At 36.9% G+C, this 17549-nt stretch overlaps 1 protein-coding gene across 1 annotated transcript; it reads left to right on the forward strand.

Moving 5' to 3' along the window:
* The first annotated feature begins 1559 nt into the window (after positions 1-1559).
* LOC136068332 (serine/threonine-protein phosphatase 7 long form homolog) lies at positions 1560-2879 on the forward strand. Its single transcript, XM_065775362.1, has 4 exons — positions 1560-1649; positions 1757-2523; positions 2619-2706; positions 2757-2879. The coding sequence occupies exons 1-4, from the start codon at positions 1560-1562 to the stop codon at positions 2877-2879; spliced, it is 1068 nt and encodes a 355-aa protein (XP_065631434.1).
* The last annotated feature ends 14670 nt before the right edge of the window (positions 2880-17549 follow it).

A 17549-nucleotide genomic window follows, 5' to 3' on the forward strand; every position in this document is an offset into this window, starting at 1 on the left:
CAATTTTTTTATATGACCACACATTGTTTTTTTTTTAACTCTCCTTGGAACTCGACTTTACTAAAACTGAGTTCTTTACTCTTTTCTTTTACATTGTTATTTAGCTAATTGAGTCGAAACTTTTCTACACTATAAAAATCTCGTGGCATTATGTTCTTCTAAATTTCGCTGGCAAAATTTGGCAAACAGTACAAATTTCGAAATTTTTAAGCTGGATAGCACGCGTTCAAAGTTATTTTGTTAGTTAGACTGTTTTTGAAAGTCGATTTTGGCAAAATCGACTTCCCACTAAATAGAACTCTGACCTGGATTAAAAAAAAGAGGGAAAAAGCCAGGTGGAACTCAAGGAAGTCGAGTATAGCAAACCCGACTTCATTGAAAGTCAAGTTTGCTGAACTCGACTTCAAACAGGGGTAAAAAAAATTTGGATCGAGGTAAAAGAGCAGTCCGAGTACTCATTGCCTTCAGTCCTCTCTCTCTCTCCGGTGTCTCTCTCAACCCAACGCCGCCGTTCTTCTCTCTCTCTCTCCGGTGCCTCTCTAACCCAACGCCGCCGTTCTTCTCTCTCTCTCCGGTGCCTCTCTCAACCCAACGCCGTTCTTCTCTCTCTCTCCGGTGTCTCTTTTCCTACGCCCTTTTGTCCGTCCAGCAGGTTTGTTCTCTCTCTCTTTCTCATGCGATTTCTTTCTCTTTATTTATTGGCTGAAATGGGTTTGGATTTGCTTTTTAGGTTTAGTGATTTGGAGATTTGGGTTTAATTTGATTTGGGTTTAGTTTTTATTTGTTTTTGTGTTTTTGTTTACTGTGCTATTACTATCGTCCATAACATCTTGTTTTTGAGTTCATTGTGCGTGTGAGTGTGAGAGATAAGGGGGTTTGGTTTCATATGAGAGACCTCAAGTTTTAGGATTGCCTGTAGCTCTTGACCATGACTCACAAGCCAGAGCATGCATTGGGTCTAACTATGTAGAGCTGCCTTTAATTAGATAAGGTGGTTTGACATGAATTTGGACGGATACCTATTGATGGTGTAAAAAAAATTTCATAACAAGCTTCAATCTTTCTAGGAACTTGTCAAACAGAGATAGAAATTCAGTCTGTACAGATGATAACTAGATTTGTTTTGTGCTTCCCTCCATTTAAATTCGCCATTTTTTTTTAATGTAAGAAGGTTTACCCTTCAATATTTGCAATGACCATTTTGTTTATTTTATTTTCTTAATGCTAGAATTGCATAAATGTTAAAACTATCTATTCAATGACTTTATAATGCTAGAATTGCAATGACTTTATAATGCCATTTGGTCCAAGGATCGTTGGAAATTTATTTTTGTACTATACAATGACTTTGTTGGAGTGGGAAGTATATACTTATATATGCTACTTCCTTCATTGGTATCAATTGATTCTTATGTTGCGTTGATTAAGCAAAAACTACTTTATCTAGAATAAAGCAAAAGTCTAAACAAATACATTTCACATGAGGAAACCCGCTTATTGCTACTTAGATCCCTATTATAGTAATTAATTGTTTATATTTGATACTCGCTTTTTGCAGCATGACGATAGATCCTGGACCCATTGATCGTACTGTATTGACGGAACAAGTTAAACATCGATCTGAGTTACTGTGGAACCCTGGGGGAGGGGTAAGTGCACGAGTTTTCTTGTACTATGAATTCATGTCACAACTCTAATTAGCCATTAATACTAAATATTTGTATAAAATTTTTATCTATTGTTATAATATTTGCAGGATCCTCCTGGCACACTGGATTGTCGAACTCGCCATGAAGAGTTGAGACTTCGAGTTCCTATGGTAGATGATCGTGTCCTTACCATTGTGAGGTTGCTTGGTCTAGAGGGTTTGTACTTGGTCCCATCCATTCAGCTTGACCATGCATTGATCACTGCATTTGTAGAGCGGTGGCGCCCAGAGACCCATACATTCCACCTACCACACGGTGAGATGACGATCACATTGCAAGACATGGAAGTTATCATGGGGTTGCCTATCGAGGGTGAGGCAATGGTTGGGCCCAGTAAAAAAACTTGGACAACTGTGTGTGATGAAATGCTTGGAATTCAAATTCCAAATGGCGATCAAAATGTGCTAAAAGGTCAAAGGATTCTGGTATCCGCACTTGTTGCAAGAATCAGAAAACCACTGCCTCCGAATGCCAATGAGATTCAAGTTCATCAGTATGCTCGCTGCTATATACTAGCCCTACTAGGGGATATGGTATTTCTTGACAAGTCCGGAGATAGGGTCCATCTCATGTGGTTAGAGTTCATGCAGAACCTTCATAATCCACGCAAGTATAGTTGGGGTAGTGCAGCCTTATCATGGTTGTATAGACAGCTGTGCAATGCAAGCGAGAAGAAGGCAAAGCAGATTGGCGGACCATTGATTTTGGTCCAATTGTGGATATTTGTCAGGTTCCCACATATGTCCCCACAGATGGTGCCCCAACCCGAGGGTGTTCATGGTCCACCACTACCACCAATTCCTTTTGCTATGAAGTAAGTATATATTGCATAATTAGTGTGCTATCATGTATTATGCCACATTTTTATACGTAAACGACTAATGACCATATGATGTTATTTGCTTGTAGGTTTGCAGGAGCGATGTGTAGAAAGAATACTCCCACACACGTGCTTTCCGCATATCGCAATCAAATTGCCACAACACGGCCCGACCAGGTATAATACTTGTATTTATACGTTCATAACATTCCATGTCCTTCAAAAAGTTTTTCATTGCCCACTATTGTGCTACTTGTTATGCAACTCATTTTTTGGCAAAATTTCTGAATGTGGTTGCTTTACTTGGTGGCTTTTGTAGATTAAGTGGGAGCCATATGGAAATGACTTGAGCCACCTTCCTCCTAATTTTTGCACCGAGGGAAGTAACGTGTGGAGGTCAACCGTTCCACTTATATGTTTTTGGATTGTAGAGTTTCACCTACCCGATCGTGTCTTACGACAGTTTGGGATCCTGACTGAATTTGAGTTCAGCTTCCTTAAGGCAATCCAATATTTTTCCAAGTTTGCGATCTTGATGCTCATATCCTGCTTTCAAGGCCAAAGACTTTAAGAATTTGTCATTAAATTGAGTGTTGAAGTTGCTGGCCACATGTCTAATGCAATATCTATGATATACTGGAACATAATCATTGGGCCACTGTGCAATGGATGATATTATACCTCTATGTCGATCTGATATTATGCAAATGCCGGATTCGGGTACCACATCCCGTATCGCGGTCCGTAGGCAAGATAAAAACCATCCCCAACTAGCCCCCGTCTCATCATCCACAACCGCAAAGGCAAGCGGAAAAATCTCATTATTAGCATCGGTAGCCATTGCAATCAACAACTTTCCTTTATATTTTCCATAAAGATGAGTTCCATCAATACTAATTACTGGCCTACAATGTGCGAATCCAGCAATGGAAGGAGCGAAAGCCCAGAACACATACTTGAATATAATAGTATCCGGTATGTTCCCGTTGATCGACCGAAAAGACACATGTGTACCCGGATCGCTATCCTTATATGCCAACAACAACTTCTGCAACTTTTGATACGACTCTTCCCAATTCCCGTGTATGTTTGCAATAGCCTTTTGTTTCGCATCCCATATCTTGTAGTACGATATATCGTGGTTAAACCTTTCCTTCATCAGATTTTGGAGATCCTTTATTTTGCTGGTGTGATCTGCAAGTATATATGTATGAAGTTCTTTGGCAAGAAAATTGGAATCCATCATTCTGCCATCTTTGTTCACCCCAACTGATGGACAAGTGTGAGGACCGCCGTATACTGTGACAGCCCATAAACCGTTAAGCTTCCGTTGCGAGAATGCTCGGACTTTCCATGCACATGACTCATTCACGCACTTCACACACAATCTTTGTTGGTTGGACCACTCAGTTATATAATTCTTGTTGTTGTCCATAGAGTAAACTATTAATGCCTGTCTCACAGCCTCTTTATTAGGGAAAATCAACCCTTTGCTAAAATTCATTCCCCGCACCCAACTTGATGAAAGTGGTATCTCAACATTTGAAGGATCAACTATATTATCCCAAGTGTTTGCATGGAATGACGGGCCATGAGCTTCATATGTAGGGACTGCAGGTTGCACACCTATACCATCGCCTATATCATCTTGAAACTCCATAGCATTATCATCATGATCATCCACGACATTGTCAACATTTTCATAGTTTATAGTATTCTCGTGAAAGTCATCTCTCCCAATCATCTCTTCATACTCATCTCTACCATGATCAATATCATCTTCGTCTTCGTCTTCGTCTTCGTCTTCCCTCCCTAGAGATTGAACACATTCTTGTTGATAACTAGATCCGCAAACCTCCATTGGAGTTTGTGTCTCTTGGCATGGTGGTGTATAACCCCCAACTGTGGTGCACGGGGTAAGAGTCAGACAATTATCTGTATGTAATGGATAACTATCCATATGTAATGGATGGAATTCTTCTCCGCCACCAACCTCTAAAGTTGTTCGTTGCACATCTTCACCGGCAACTTCTATACGAGACTCCACACTTATATACAACTCGGCAGCTTTTAACTGGGGTGTTGAGTTTATCCTGTCAAACATAATCTGAACATGCTTGTCTCCTTTTATTTCAATAGGCATGAAGAAAATACGGTCATTGAACACTGCATGAGGAGCACGATATATAATTTTTATGTCATGCAACCGACGGTCCAAATCTAGCTCTTTCATAATTTTCTTTTTCAACTTCTTCAAATTGATCTCCCGCCGTTTTTTTAGCTGAATAATCTCTAATTTTTTACCAGGCCCTTCATATGTCACTCCATAAGTCACATCACTGCAGGGCTCCCCACCATAATATAGATAAAAATCAATCGAACTCATTTCAAACCTATATAAGTCAAATAAGTTTACTAAAAGTTAGTGACGAATATAACACCTTTATTCGATATGAACTACAAAATATTGCCTCAAGGCAAATATAAAGATAACATAGTCCACCAAACAATTATAATCAATTGAAATTTTATTCTCTCCAAGCAAAAATTCGAATTTTTAAACTCAAATAAATTTTTACATGGTTGCTAACCTTAAAAAATTGAGTGTTGAAGTTGCATCTTACAACTAATAAACCATTACACATTACAACACCTTGCAAATAAATAATATGTTATCCATTCATTCGCATTATACATAACAACACATTACAAAGAAAAACCCGCATATCAAATAACAACTCATTACAAAGCACAAATAACAAATACAAAAAAACAATAATAATAATAATAATAATGATAATAACAACACATTACTCATCAAAAATATAAAAGTGACATTACAACACCTTGCAAATAAATAATATGTTATCCATTTATTCACATTATACATAACAACACATTACAAAGAAAAACCCATTGCATATCAAATAACAACCCATTACAAAGCACAAATAACAAATACAAAAAAACAATAATAATAATGATGATAATAACAACACATTACTCATCAAAAATATAAAAGTGGTATGTGTATATATATATATATATATATCTACCAAATGTAAGAGTATATATCCAAGTAACAAAAAAAAAGTTAAAAAGGTTTGAATATTTACCTACAAATTGAAGAAGAAGAAAAACTTTAATTTGTAGAATGATGAATGTGATTTGTGTAGAAGAAGAAAAGCTTTGTCTGAAAGGGAGAGTTTTGGCGTGGGAGAGAGCTGTGAGGCGTGGGAGAGAGCTGTGAGAAGTGACTGAAAAGTGAGAGTTGAGTTATGTCTGAGATAGTTGGGTAGATGTAAAATTTATTGGAACTCGAGTTCACCAGACTCGAGTTCCATTCAAATAAATTTTTCCCGTGTACATTTACTGAGTTGAGTTAGTTGGGGGCCGCATATTTACTGAAAGTCGAGTACACTGTACTCGACTTATAGAAGCCGAGTACACTGTACTCGACTTATAGAAGCCGAGTACACCATACTCGACTTATAGAAGCCGAGTACACCATACTCGACTTTCTAGTCAATCTTTGACATATTTTTTTACCTCACCTGGAAGTCGAGTTCACTAAACTCGACTTTCAAGAATCGAGTTCACTAAACTCGACTTCCAGGTGGCTTTTCCACGTGGCTTTTTTCCTCTTTTTTTTAATCCAGGTCAGAGTAATATTCAGTGGGAAGTCGAGTTTGGGTAAATCGACTTTCAAAAACAGTCTAACTAACAAAATAACTTTGAACGCGTGCTATCCAGCTTAAAAATTTCGAAATTTGTACTGTTTGCCAAATTTTGCCCCAAACCTAGTATTGCTAAAGCTAGAAAATACCTATCCAAATGACTATTGTTTATGTCATCCCTAAACCAGGTTCTAATTAGTAAAATACACCCCATACTGAAGAAATTTCCAAAGCCTAATACACAATCACTGAACAATTGCCCATAACTCTTCATTGATTTAGTAACGTGGTCAACGAATTCCTGGAGCCCCTCAACGGCAAGTGCATCCATTAGTCCTAACAAAATAAACTGTGGAAGTAACCAAAAGGTACTCATGGAGATAATCTGATTTGGGTCATCCGGGTCGCTTGGCTTACTAGGATCAATTCCCTTTTTCTTAATCAAAAGCAATCTGTGGACCTCCACCTGCCAAGCTGCAATGCAACATAATATAGAACAAACCATCCCAGCAGCGATTTTGTCGAGTCTATGTTGTTGATAATGCAGTATGTCCGTTAGCCCGGATTAAACTATAGGCGAAAAAGGCCATCCACATAGGCATCAATGTCAACAGGCGTTTCACTTCCCTCACTTGTTTAACTGGGCAAAGGTTCCCACAATTCTCTTGTTCTACTGGACCGATCGAGGATGTTTCCACAATTGCAGCTTTATCTAACCACCTGTATTCAATATGAACATATTATCAGTATTGCCCATGAAGGCTGAGAGAGTATGTATGGCAATGGAAAGGGGCGGTCTAGTCCAACCCCTCTTCAGAAAAGGGTAAGATTCCGTCTAATCTGAATTCAGATTCTCTAAATTTTCTAGAGTACTCCTTTACCAAATAGATTTCTTTAAATCTTAACTATTCTTTAATAATTTAATGGTCTAGATTCTACCAGCATTCCACTACCAATAATCTTGATTGTTTTGTTTGCAACATTAATTTATTATTTTAAGAATATTGTTAGTGAAATGTTGATATGACAGAATCTAGACTATTAAATCATTAAAGAGTAGTTAGGATTTAAGGAAATCTATTGATAGAGTACCCTAAGAGCATCCACAGTAGTGGAGGCAAAATTTTAGCTATTTAGCTACACCAAAAATCACTTTATCTATTATACCTACATATGTGCTACAGCAGTGGATCTATTTTAGCTTCTAACACAATAAAATAATATAAACATTACAATAAAATAATATATCTACTCTAATAAAATAATATATCACACCCCAAAAAAAATCAACAGCACCACCCACAACCCCTCTACCATCAGCCACAGCCACAGTCACAGTCACAACCACCATCACTACCAACCCCACCACCACCACCAACCCCACCACCACCACCACAAAAAAAAAAAAAAAAAAACTCAATCAATAGATGTGAGAGTGACCGGCGAGTGGGTCGGCGAGCTTGGTTGGTGGAATAGATCGGCGATGAGGAGTGGCCGACGAGTGGCTTGCGGGAGCTGGGTTGGTCGAGAGAGGTGAGAGTGACTGAGAGAGTGGGTCGGCGAGCTTGGTTGGGCGATGGGGCTGGGGTGGGTCGGCGAGCTTGGTTGGTGGAACAGATCGGCGATGAGCAGTGGCCGGCGAGTGCCGGCGAGCTGAGGAAGTGGCCGGCGAGCTGAGGGAGTGACCGGTTTGCTAGAGAGAAAAAAATTGAGGAAGAAGAAGAAAAAGAGAAGCCGGAGAGAGAGAATGGGAAAAGAATATTTAATGTGAGATGAGAGAGAAATGTAATAAAAAAATATTTTTTTTTTTACCTGTGAGCTACAGTACACATCTAAATATAGATGTGTACTGTAGCTGTGGAGCTAAATCTTTTAGATTTAGCTCCACTGCTGCGTGATATTTTTTGTGATTTTAAGCTAAAAATATAGCATTATACCTATATAGCACCACTGCTGTGAGTGCTCTAAGAAATCTAGAGGATTTGAATCAGTCTAGTCTTCCTATGCATTAAGCTCTAAATGCGATCATTTTAGGACGCAGATACTGTCCATGTCCCCTCTAGTGTGTGTGTATATATATATATATATATATAGCCAAAGCTGAGAGAGAATTCAATTAGATTTCAAATTAAAATTTGTGTCTCATCTAATCTAAACTTTTAAGTTTTTGTATCAAGTGAGTTAATTCAGTGTAAAAATTAGATTTCAATTATTTTAATTTTGCGCCACGTGTCTCATCTGATATAAGTTTTTTAATTTTTGTGCCAAGCGTTAATTCAGTATAGAAAACGAGAAGTCCAATATAAATAAACTATAAAAAAACCCTAATCATATATCTAACTCTACATATAAAATTAGAGGAAAAGAGAGTTTGAATGATTTTATATTTATGAACCCTTTTTTTTTTTTTTTTTGTGTAACTAAAAATAGTTCAAATTTATAAGTTATTTATGTAATATACCATGACTATTATATACGGTCCATTACTAACTAGGTAACACACACACGCACACACATATATATAATAAACCAAAACTTAAAGAAAATTCAATTAGAATCAAAATTGGATTTTGCTTTTTTTTAGCTTTTCATAAAAATTAAATTGTTAAGATTTTTACTGTTATTTTTTTCTCTAAACTAATGACTATATTTTTTATACTGTTTCTATTAAGATATTTTGTATGTGAATATCTTGAACCTAAAAAGTTGTAATTGAGCTAAACAATCTTATGTACCTATTCCCATTCAATTTAGGAGATATTTTTGGACTAATTTATTTATTTATTTATTATTATTTGTGTGTGTGTGTGTGTGTGTGTGTGTGTGTGTGTGTTGTATTTAGTAAAATTTCACGTACTATGATTGTAAATTGATATTGTATATGTAGTATTTAATAGTGATTTTTAAAATTATATATATATATATATATATACATATATATAAATATAAAATAGTAATGTAAAAAGAAACTTAACGTAATTAATATTATGAAAATTGCAGAGAAAAACTATTTTAGTACTTCTAAATGTTATGGTCAAACTAATGTTCTATACTCAAACTAACATCAATAATACTATTTCAATTTATCCGTTCACGGGTTACATACTAGTACGCATTTAGAGAGGGGAAATCTTGCATAGGTCAGAAAGACGTTTGGCTATCTAAGAGAGAGATATACCTGAAAAATTGAACTTTTGGCAACAGCTGTATTTGACCTGTATGATTCCAGACAAACAGCCTTGGTGCAAAGTTCCAATAATACTGACTTCATCTGTGAGTGTAGTTGAGATCCCATTTGGATTTAGCTGCCTTGAAAACTCCAAAAGTCATACCAAGGGGGCTTCTTGTTGGTTTTTTGTGGTAGTAAAAGTAGAAGCCACAAAAGAGCAACAAAAAACTTGCTCCCATCGCCCGTGTGGCAATCCAGAAGATTTCTTCCCATTCTGCATCTGAAAGCCAAAAGACACCAATGGCATATCTAGAAAGAGAGCAAGTATACCACCAAAAATTTGTACGACTAATTTTTTGGTCCTCTTATATGTCGGGATTTTCTTTCTCGCTCAGCTGATCTTCAAGAAAGTCACGTAGAAGTGAATCTAGACCAGATTTGCCCAAGGTTATGACCACTGTTGCAGCATAGATACTTCCGAATTCCATACTGGGATTTGGAGATATGGCTGAAATCTATAACAACATCAATCCCTGCAATAAGAAAAGCAAAATGATGTTTGGATTGTTAGAGGTTTAAAGTCGTAATCTTAATCAAGCCCTAAGTCCCTTGTATGTTGTATCCCAATACCTGAAAGAAAGTCTATCAAGTGCTCCAATTTCAAGGTCTGTACATGTTACTGCAACAAGATACTAATAATTAAGGCCATCCACGGGTTGGGCCGGGTCGGTTTTGGCCCCAACCCGGACTTGACCTGCCAACGTCGGGTGGAGGGGCGGAGGAACCCGAAACCGACCGTTGGAAAAATTGGTCGATTCAATTTCGAGTGATGCTTAGCGTCGATCGAGTCGATCGGTTGCTAGAAATAAAAAAGGCATCAAAATCTAGAAAAAAAAAAAAAAAAAAAGTCGTCGGAATTTGAAATTTTCGTCGGAAACTGGAAAATCTTGCCGGAAACTGGAAAAAGTTCGCTGGAAACTAGATTTTTTTATTTTTTATTTTTTTTATGAAATCTGCATTTTTTTTGGGCTAGAAATTGCTGGAATTTAGCCGAATCTGGCTAAATCCCACCAGATCTAGTCGGATCTGGTCGAGATCTCGGCAGATCTAGTCGAGATCTACCGGATCTAGCTTTTTTTTGCAGGATTTGGCCGGATTTTTTTTGTAGCTCCGGTTGGGTTTGGGTTGCTCAGGTTTTGGAGATGCAAACCCGCCACTCGACCCGCCGATGTTGGTTTTCAAGAATGGAAACCCGCCACCGACTGATTGGACCTTCGGTTCGGGTCGGCATCGGGCGGTTTGGCCGGGTTGTCAGTTGCCTGTCGGGTCTGGACAGCCCTACTAATAATTGTCAAAATTGAATTGCCCTATAATTTGGATATAAAAGTAAAAAATAAAAATAAAAATCATTCAAATCAATAACTTTTTGGCCCTATTTGTATTGCAATTTTTGACATAAAACTCCCAAAAGAACATGGTTCAAAATACTTGTACCATTTGTAACAACACGTTCTGATATTTATCTACATAATAATTACAATTTTATTTTCCAAAATTGGTTATACACTAATATATGAATACAACATCCAAAACTGGTTATACCATGATTGGTAGAACATAAAGTAGAATACAAAAATTGGTACAGAGGCTCTAAAGTAAGGAAGAACGACACTTCGGAACTGGTCACGTTACCTAATATATACAGCCGAACTCTTGTACACCCTCAGACACAGTTCAATGCAATAAGACTTTTGAACAGTGACCATATATATATATATGGGCTCAGTTTTATGTATGCCTTTAGTTTCCATATATTAATAATCTATTTTGAAAAAAAAATATATATAAAAAATTAAAAAAATTGTCAAAATAGTTAATTATTATTATATTTTTTTTTTTCATAAAAAAATTTCAAAAAAATTTTTATTGATATATGGACTTTACCATAACATAGCTAAAAGCCGAGATGACAATCATTTGGTAACGACCTATATAGGAATCTCCTAAATGAGTAACAAATACTGCTAATACGGTCGATATGGCCTCCCTGAAATTTATAATTGTTGCAGCTATTGGTAGATGTACGTTCTTCCACTTCCCTGTGAGGTAATCAATCAAGACCTCCACCACTACAAGTTTGACCAAGCTGTGGCTCAGAATTAAACCTGGTAATCATGGAAGAAAACGACATTAATTATGAGAGTAAAGATTTATTATCTCTCTAGTCTAACAACAAAGTTTTGTTTTGTTTTGCTGTGAAAAAGTAGGTTAAATTTATGATTATCATAAATTATTACCAGAAATGCATAGGGCAGCCTTTGAGAAGAAAATTTTACAGTGACATCCCCTTCTTTCAAACTGGATCTCTGCAAGGGTCTCAACAGTACTCATTTTCAATACCTGTAGGAAACAGTGCCGGTACTTTTTCTTCTCCTGCGATATTGGAGTTAGTGATGGTAGTTGTCAGAAAAACTAGTACGAACCCAACCATGAACCCAACCGTTGCCGAGCTTAGTCTCACCGTTTCGGCACCGAGATCCTCACTGAAATCATCAACACTGTCGATCTCTGATCTCTCCATGGAGGAAGAGAGAAAAAAAAAAAAAAGAAAAAAGAAAGAAGGGGAGAAGAGCTGAAGAGGAAAAATGAATAAAACCTGTTCGGATTACAGTTCTACAGGGGAAGAAGATGAGTGTAAATATTATTTAATTAAAAAGATAAATAAAATATTAATATTTTAGTATAGTTCTGAGTTACCGTACACAGCTAAAGATGGTTTATGCACGATCAAAAGCTAAAAATTTTAAATATACCTCCACTATTGCGGTCTCACAATTTTTAAGCTCGTGGGAGTAAAAATAACAATTTAATTTTTAGTTCCACTAGTACTAATGTTCTAACACCTTGCTGCAGGTTTAGTCCTGAAGCAAAACCAGGACCAACATTAATTTCCTCCCAATATAGTAGTGAAGTTCGTAGAAAGAGCCATAACACTTTCGTTTTAGTCATCAAGAAATTATCAGGACCAGCATTCCTCCCCCGAATACAGTGGTGGTGAGGTTCTCAGAAAGGCCGTAACACACTCACTTGTTTTGGCATCAAGGAACCAGGAAGGAACATCAACCCTAGCTGCCCCACGTCACCCTCACTCCTCACCACACACACACGCAGACGTCAGCTTCTTTAAAACAGGGCTAGTTCAATGCATTTGGGGCTAATTCAACAACTTTAATAAGTCACTCTACAATAATATGTGTTTGTAAGGTGTAGAGGCAAGAGCTGGATTCAAGTCTTCAGAAAGAAACTTCACATGCACATACACATATATTTAGATTAGGTTAGAATAGAATTTCTATATTGTATACAAAAAAAGTGGCAATTTTTTTTTTTTTTTTTTGTGGTGATAGTGAATTTTAAATATGATTTTATTAATTTTAATTTTGAAAACTTACTTGTTACATATCTAGCTATAACATATATTGTTTGTAATATTTTGTAAGCGATCCATGCATCTAGAAAAGAATTTAGAATTTTCATGTGATTTAGTATGTTTCCTCAGGACCATACTTTGCCTCTTTGGCCCATATTCCCTAGGTGATCACTGAAGAGATGAAATTGGCTCTAACAAGAGCATTTTTTGAATCAGAGGTTTCTGCAGGTTTTTGCAGCTTTGATGCAGACGGCTCCACTTAAGGCACTCGGGCTTGATGGTATGCCCCCCTTGTTCTATCAACATTTATGGGGTGTGTTTGATCATGATGTAATGAGTTCAGTCTTATCCTGGCTTAATTCAGGTACTCTTCCTCATCCCATTAACCATAAATTTATTACTCTCATCCCCAAAACCAGTAATCTTGAATATGTTAGAGATTTTCGTCCTATAAGCTTCTATAATGCCCTATATAAAATCTTTTCCAAAGTGTTGGGTAATAGACTGAAAATGATTTTACCATCCATCATCACTGAGCATCAATTTGCCTTTCCCAAAGATCGACTTATCACAGACAATTGGTTATATGGCTATTAAATTGAATATGAGCAAAGCAAATGATCAGGTAGAATAATTGTACCTAGAAAATCTCATGAGGAAGATGGACTTCAATGGGAAGTGGATTGGTCTCATTATGGTATGTGTGAAAACTGTTACTTACTCAATCATAGTTAATGGAGAGCCTCAAGGTTTGCTGCATCCTACCAGAGGCATTAGACAAGGAGATCTCTTATCTCCCTTTTTTGTTCCTTTTATGTATAGAAGGGTTGCATGGACTTATTCAACAGGCTACAAGAGTGGGTGACATCAAGGGCTTCTCTCTATGTTGAAGAGGTCTTGAACTAACCCATTTGTTGTTTGCAAATGAAAGTCTTTTGTTTTGCAGGGCTACTTCTCAAGAGTGTAATAATGTTCTCCATATTTTGAATCTTTATGAGGAGGCTTCAGGCTAGAAAGTGAACAAAGATAAGACAACTATCTTTTTCAGTTTGTCCACTGGAGAATATAAGACAAGAAATCAAAGATGCCCGAGGCCTACAAGAAATAACTTAGTATGAGAAGTACCTCGGTTTGCCATCTCTGATAGGGAGGAAGAAGAAAGAGAGCTTCAACTACATCAAAGAGAAGGTTTGGTGAAAATTACAAGGTTGGGAAGGTAAACTTTTATCCCAAGCTGGGCATGAGATTTTGTTAAAGGCTATCATCCAAGCTATCCCAATCTTTACTATGGGATGCTTTAAAATTCCATTGGGATTGTGTCATNAAGAGGCAAACGTACGGTTGGCTGCAGGTGGGTATATACCTTGAAACGCAAAGCAGATGGCTCTATCGAGAGGGTTCGTCTTATGGCAAAAGGTTTCACACAAACCTATGGCATTGATTATCTCGAGACGTTTGCTCCTGTGGCCAAATTAAACTAAATTCCGTACGACTCATTTTGTCAGTTGCAGCTAAAAGATCTTGGCCACTGCATTGCATTAGCTAGATGTCATGTATGCCTTTAGTTTCCATATATTAATAATCTATTTTGAAAAAAAAATATATATAAAAAATTAAAAAAATTGTCAAAATAGTTAATTATTATTATATTTTTTTTTTTCATAAAAAAATTTCAAAAAAATTTTTATTGATATATGGACTTTACCATAACATAGCTAAAAGCCGAGATGACAATCATTTGGTAACGACCTATATAGGAATCTCCTAAATGAGTAACAAATACTGCTAATACGGTCGATATGGCCTCCCTGAAATTTATAATTGTTGCAGCTATTGGTAGATGTACGTTCTTCCACTTCCCTGTGAGGTAATCAATCAAGACCTCCACCACTACAAGTTTGACCAAGCTGTGGCTCAGAATTAAACCTGGTAATCATGGAAGAAAACGACATTAATTATGAGAGTAAAGATTTATTATCTCTCTAGTCTAACAACAAAGTTTTGTTTTGTTTTGCTGTGAAAAAGTAGGTTAAATTTATGATTATCATAAATTATTACCAGAAATGCATAGGGCAGCCTTTGAGAAGAAAATTTTACAGTGACATCCCCTTCTTTCAAACTGGATCTCTGCAAGGGTCTCAACAGTACTCATTTTCAATACCTGTAGGAAACAGTGCCGGTACTTTTTCTTCTCCTGCGATATTGGAGTTAGTGATGGTAGTTGTCAGAAAAACTAGTACGAACCCAACCATGAACCCAACCGTTGCCGAGCTTAGTCTCACCGTTTCGGCACCGAGATCCTCACTGAAATCATCAACACTGTCGATCTCTGATCTCTCCATGGAGGAAGAGAGAAAAAAAAAAAAAAGAAAAAAGAAAGAAGGGGAGAAGAGCTGAAGAGGAAAAATGAATAAAACCTGTTCGGATTACAGTTCTACAGGGGAAGAAGATGAGTGTAAATATTATTTAATTAAAAAGATAAATAAAATATTAATATTTTAGTATAGTTCTGAGTTACCGTACACAGCTAAAGATGGTTTATGCACGATCAAAAGCTAAAAATTTTAAATATACCTCCACTATTGCGGTCTCACAATTTTTAAGCTCGTGGGAGTAAAAATAACAATTTAATTTTTAGTTCCACTAGTACTAATGTTCTAACACCTTGCTGCAGGTTTAGTCCTGAAGCAAAACCAGGACCAACATTAATTTCCTCCCAATATAGTAGTGAAGTTCGTAGAAAGAGCCATAACACTTTCGTTTTAGTCATCAAGAAATTATCAGGACCAGCATTCCTCCCCCGAATACAGTGGTGGTGAGGTTCTCAGAAAGGCCGTAACACACTCACTTGTTTTGGCATCAAGGAACCAGGAAGGAACATCAACCCTAGCTGCCCCACGTCACCCTCACTCCTCACCACACACACACGCAGACGTCAGCTTCTTTAAAACAGGGCTAGTTCAATGCATTTGGGGCTAATTCAACAACTTTAATAAGTCACTCTACAATAATATGTGTTTGTAAGGTGTAGAGGCAAGAGCTGGATTCAAGTCTTCAGAAAGAAACTTCACATGCACATACACATATATTTAGATTAGGTTAGAATAGAATTTCTATATTGTATACAAAAAAAGTGGCAATTTTTTTTTTTTTTTTTTGTGGTGATAGTGAATTTTAAATATGATTTTATTAATTTTAATTTTGAAAACTTACTTGTTACATATCTAGCTATAACATATATTGTTTGTAATATTTTGTAAGCGATCCATGCATCTAGAAAAGAATTTAGAATTTTCATGTGATTTAGTATGTTTCCTCAGGACCATACTTTGCCTCTTTGGCCCATATTCCCTAGGTGATCACTGAAGAGATGAAATTGGCTCTAACAAGAGCATTTTTTGAATCAGAGGTTTCTGCAGGTTTTTGCAGCTTTGATGCAGACGGCTCCACTTAAGGCACTCGGGCTTGATGGTATGCCCCCCTTGTTCTATCAACATTTATGGGGTGTGTTTGATCATGATGTAATGAGTTCAGTCTTATCCTGGCTTAATTCAGGTACTCTTCCTCATCCCATTAACCATAAATTTATTACTCTCATCCCCAAAACCAGTAATCTTGAATATGTTAGAGATTTTCGTCCTATAAGCTTCTATAATGCCCTATATAAAATCTTTTCCAAAGTGTTGGGTAATAGACTGAAAATGATTTTACCATCCATCATCACTGAGCATCAATTTGCCTTTCCCAAAGATCGACTTATCACAGACAATTGGTTATATGGCTATTAAATTGAATATGAGCAAAGCAAATGATCAGGTAGAATAATTGTACCTAGAAAATCTCATGAGGAAGATGGACTTCAATGGGAAGTGGATTGGTCTCATTATGGTATGTGTGAAAACTGTTACTTACTCAATCATAGTTAATGGAGAGCCTCAAGGTTTGCTGCATCCTACCAGAGGCATTAGACAAGGAGATCTCTTATCTCCCTTTTTTGTTCCTTTTATGTATAGAAGGGTTGCATGGACTTATTCAACAGGCTACAAGAGTGGGTGACATCAAGGGCTTCTCTCTATGTTGAAGAGGTCTTGAACTAACCCATTTGTTGTTTGCAAATGAAAGTCTTTTGTTTTGCAGGGCTACTTCTCAAGAGTGTAATAATGTTCTCCATATTTTGAATCTTTATGAGGAGGCTTCAGGCTAGAAAGTGAACAAAGATAAGACAACTATCTTTTTCAGTTTGTCCACTGGAGAATATAAGACAAGAAATCAAAGATGCCCGAGGCCTACAAGAAATAACTTAGTATGAGAAGTACCTCGGTTTGCCATCTCTGATAGGGAGGAAGAAGAAAGAGAGCTTCAACTACATCAAAGAGAAGGTTTGGTGAAAATTACAAGGTTGGGAAGGTAAACTTTTATCCCAAGCTGGGCATGAGATTTTGTTAAAGGCTATCATCCAAGCTATCCCAATCTTTACTATGGGATGCTTTAAAATTCCATTGGGATTGTGTCATTATATAGAAGCCTTGGTTAAAAAGTTTTGGTGGAGCCAACATGGTGATCGAAGAAAAATTCATTGACTCAGATGGGATGAGCTGACGAAATCAAAGCTTAAAGGAGGCATGGGTTTTAGGGATTTGACTATTGTCAATGACTCTCTTTTGGCCAAGCAAGCGTGACACCTCATGCAAAATAAGAACACTCTGTTTTATAAAGTCTTCAAGGTTAGGTTCTTTCCTATCTG

Source organism: Quercus suber, unplaced genomic scaffold (assembly GCF_002906115.3).
Source record: "Quercus suber isolate HL8 unplaced genomic scaffold, Cork oak 2.0 scaffold_110, whole genome shotgun sequence".
Taxonomy (NCBI): Eukaryota; Viridiplantae; Streptophyta; class Magnoliopsida; order Fagales; family Fagaceae; genus Quercus; species Quercus suber.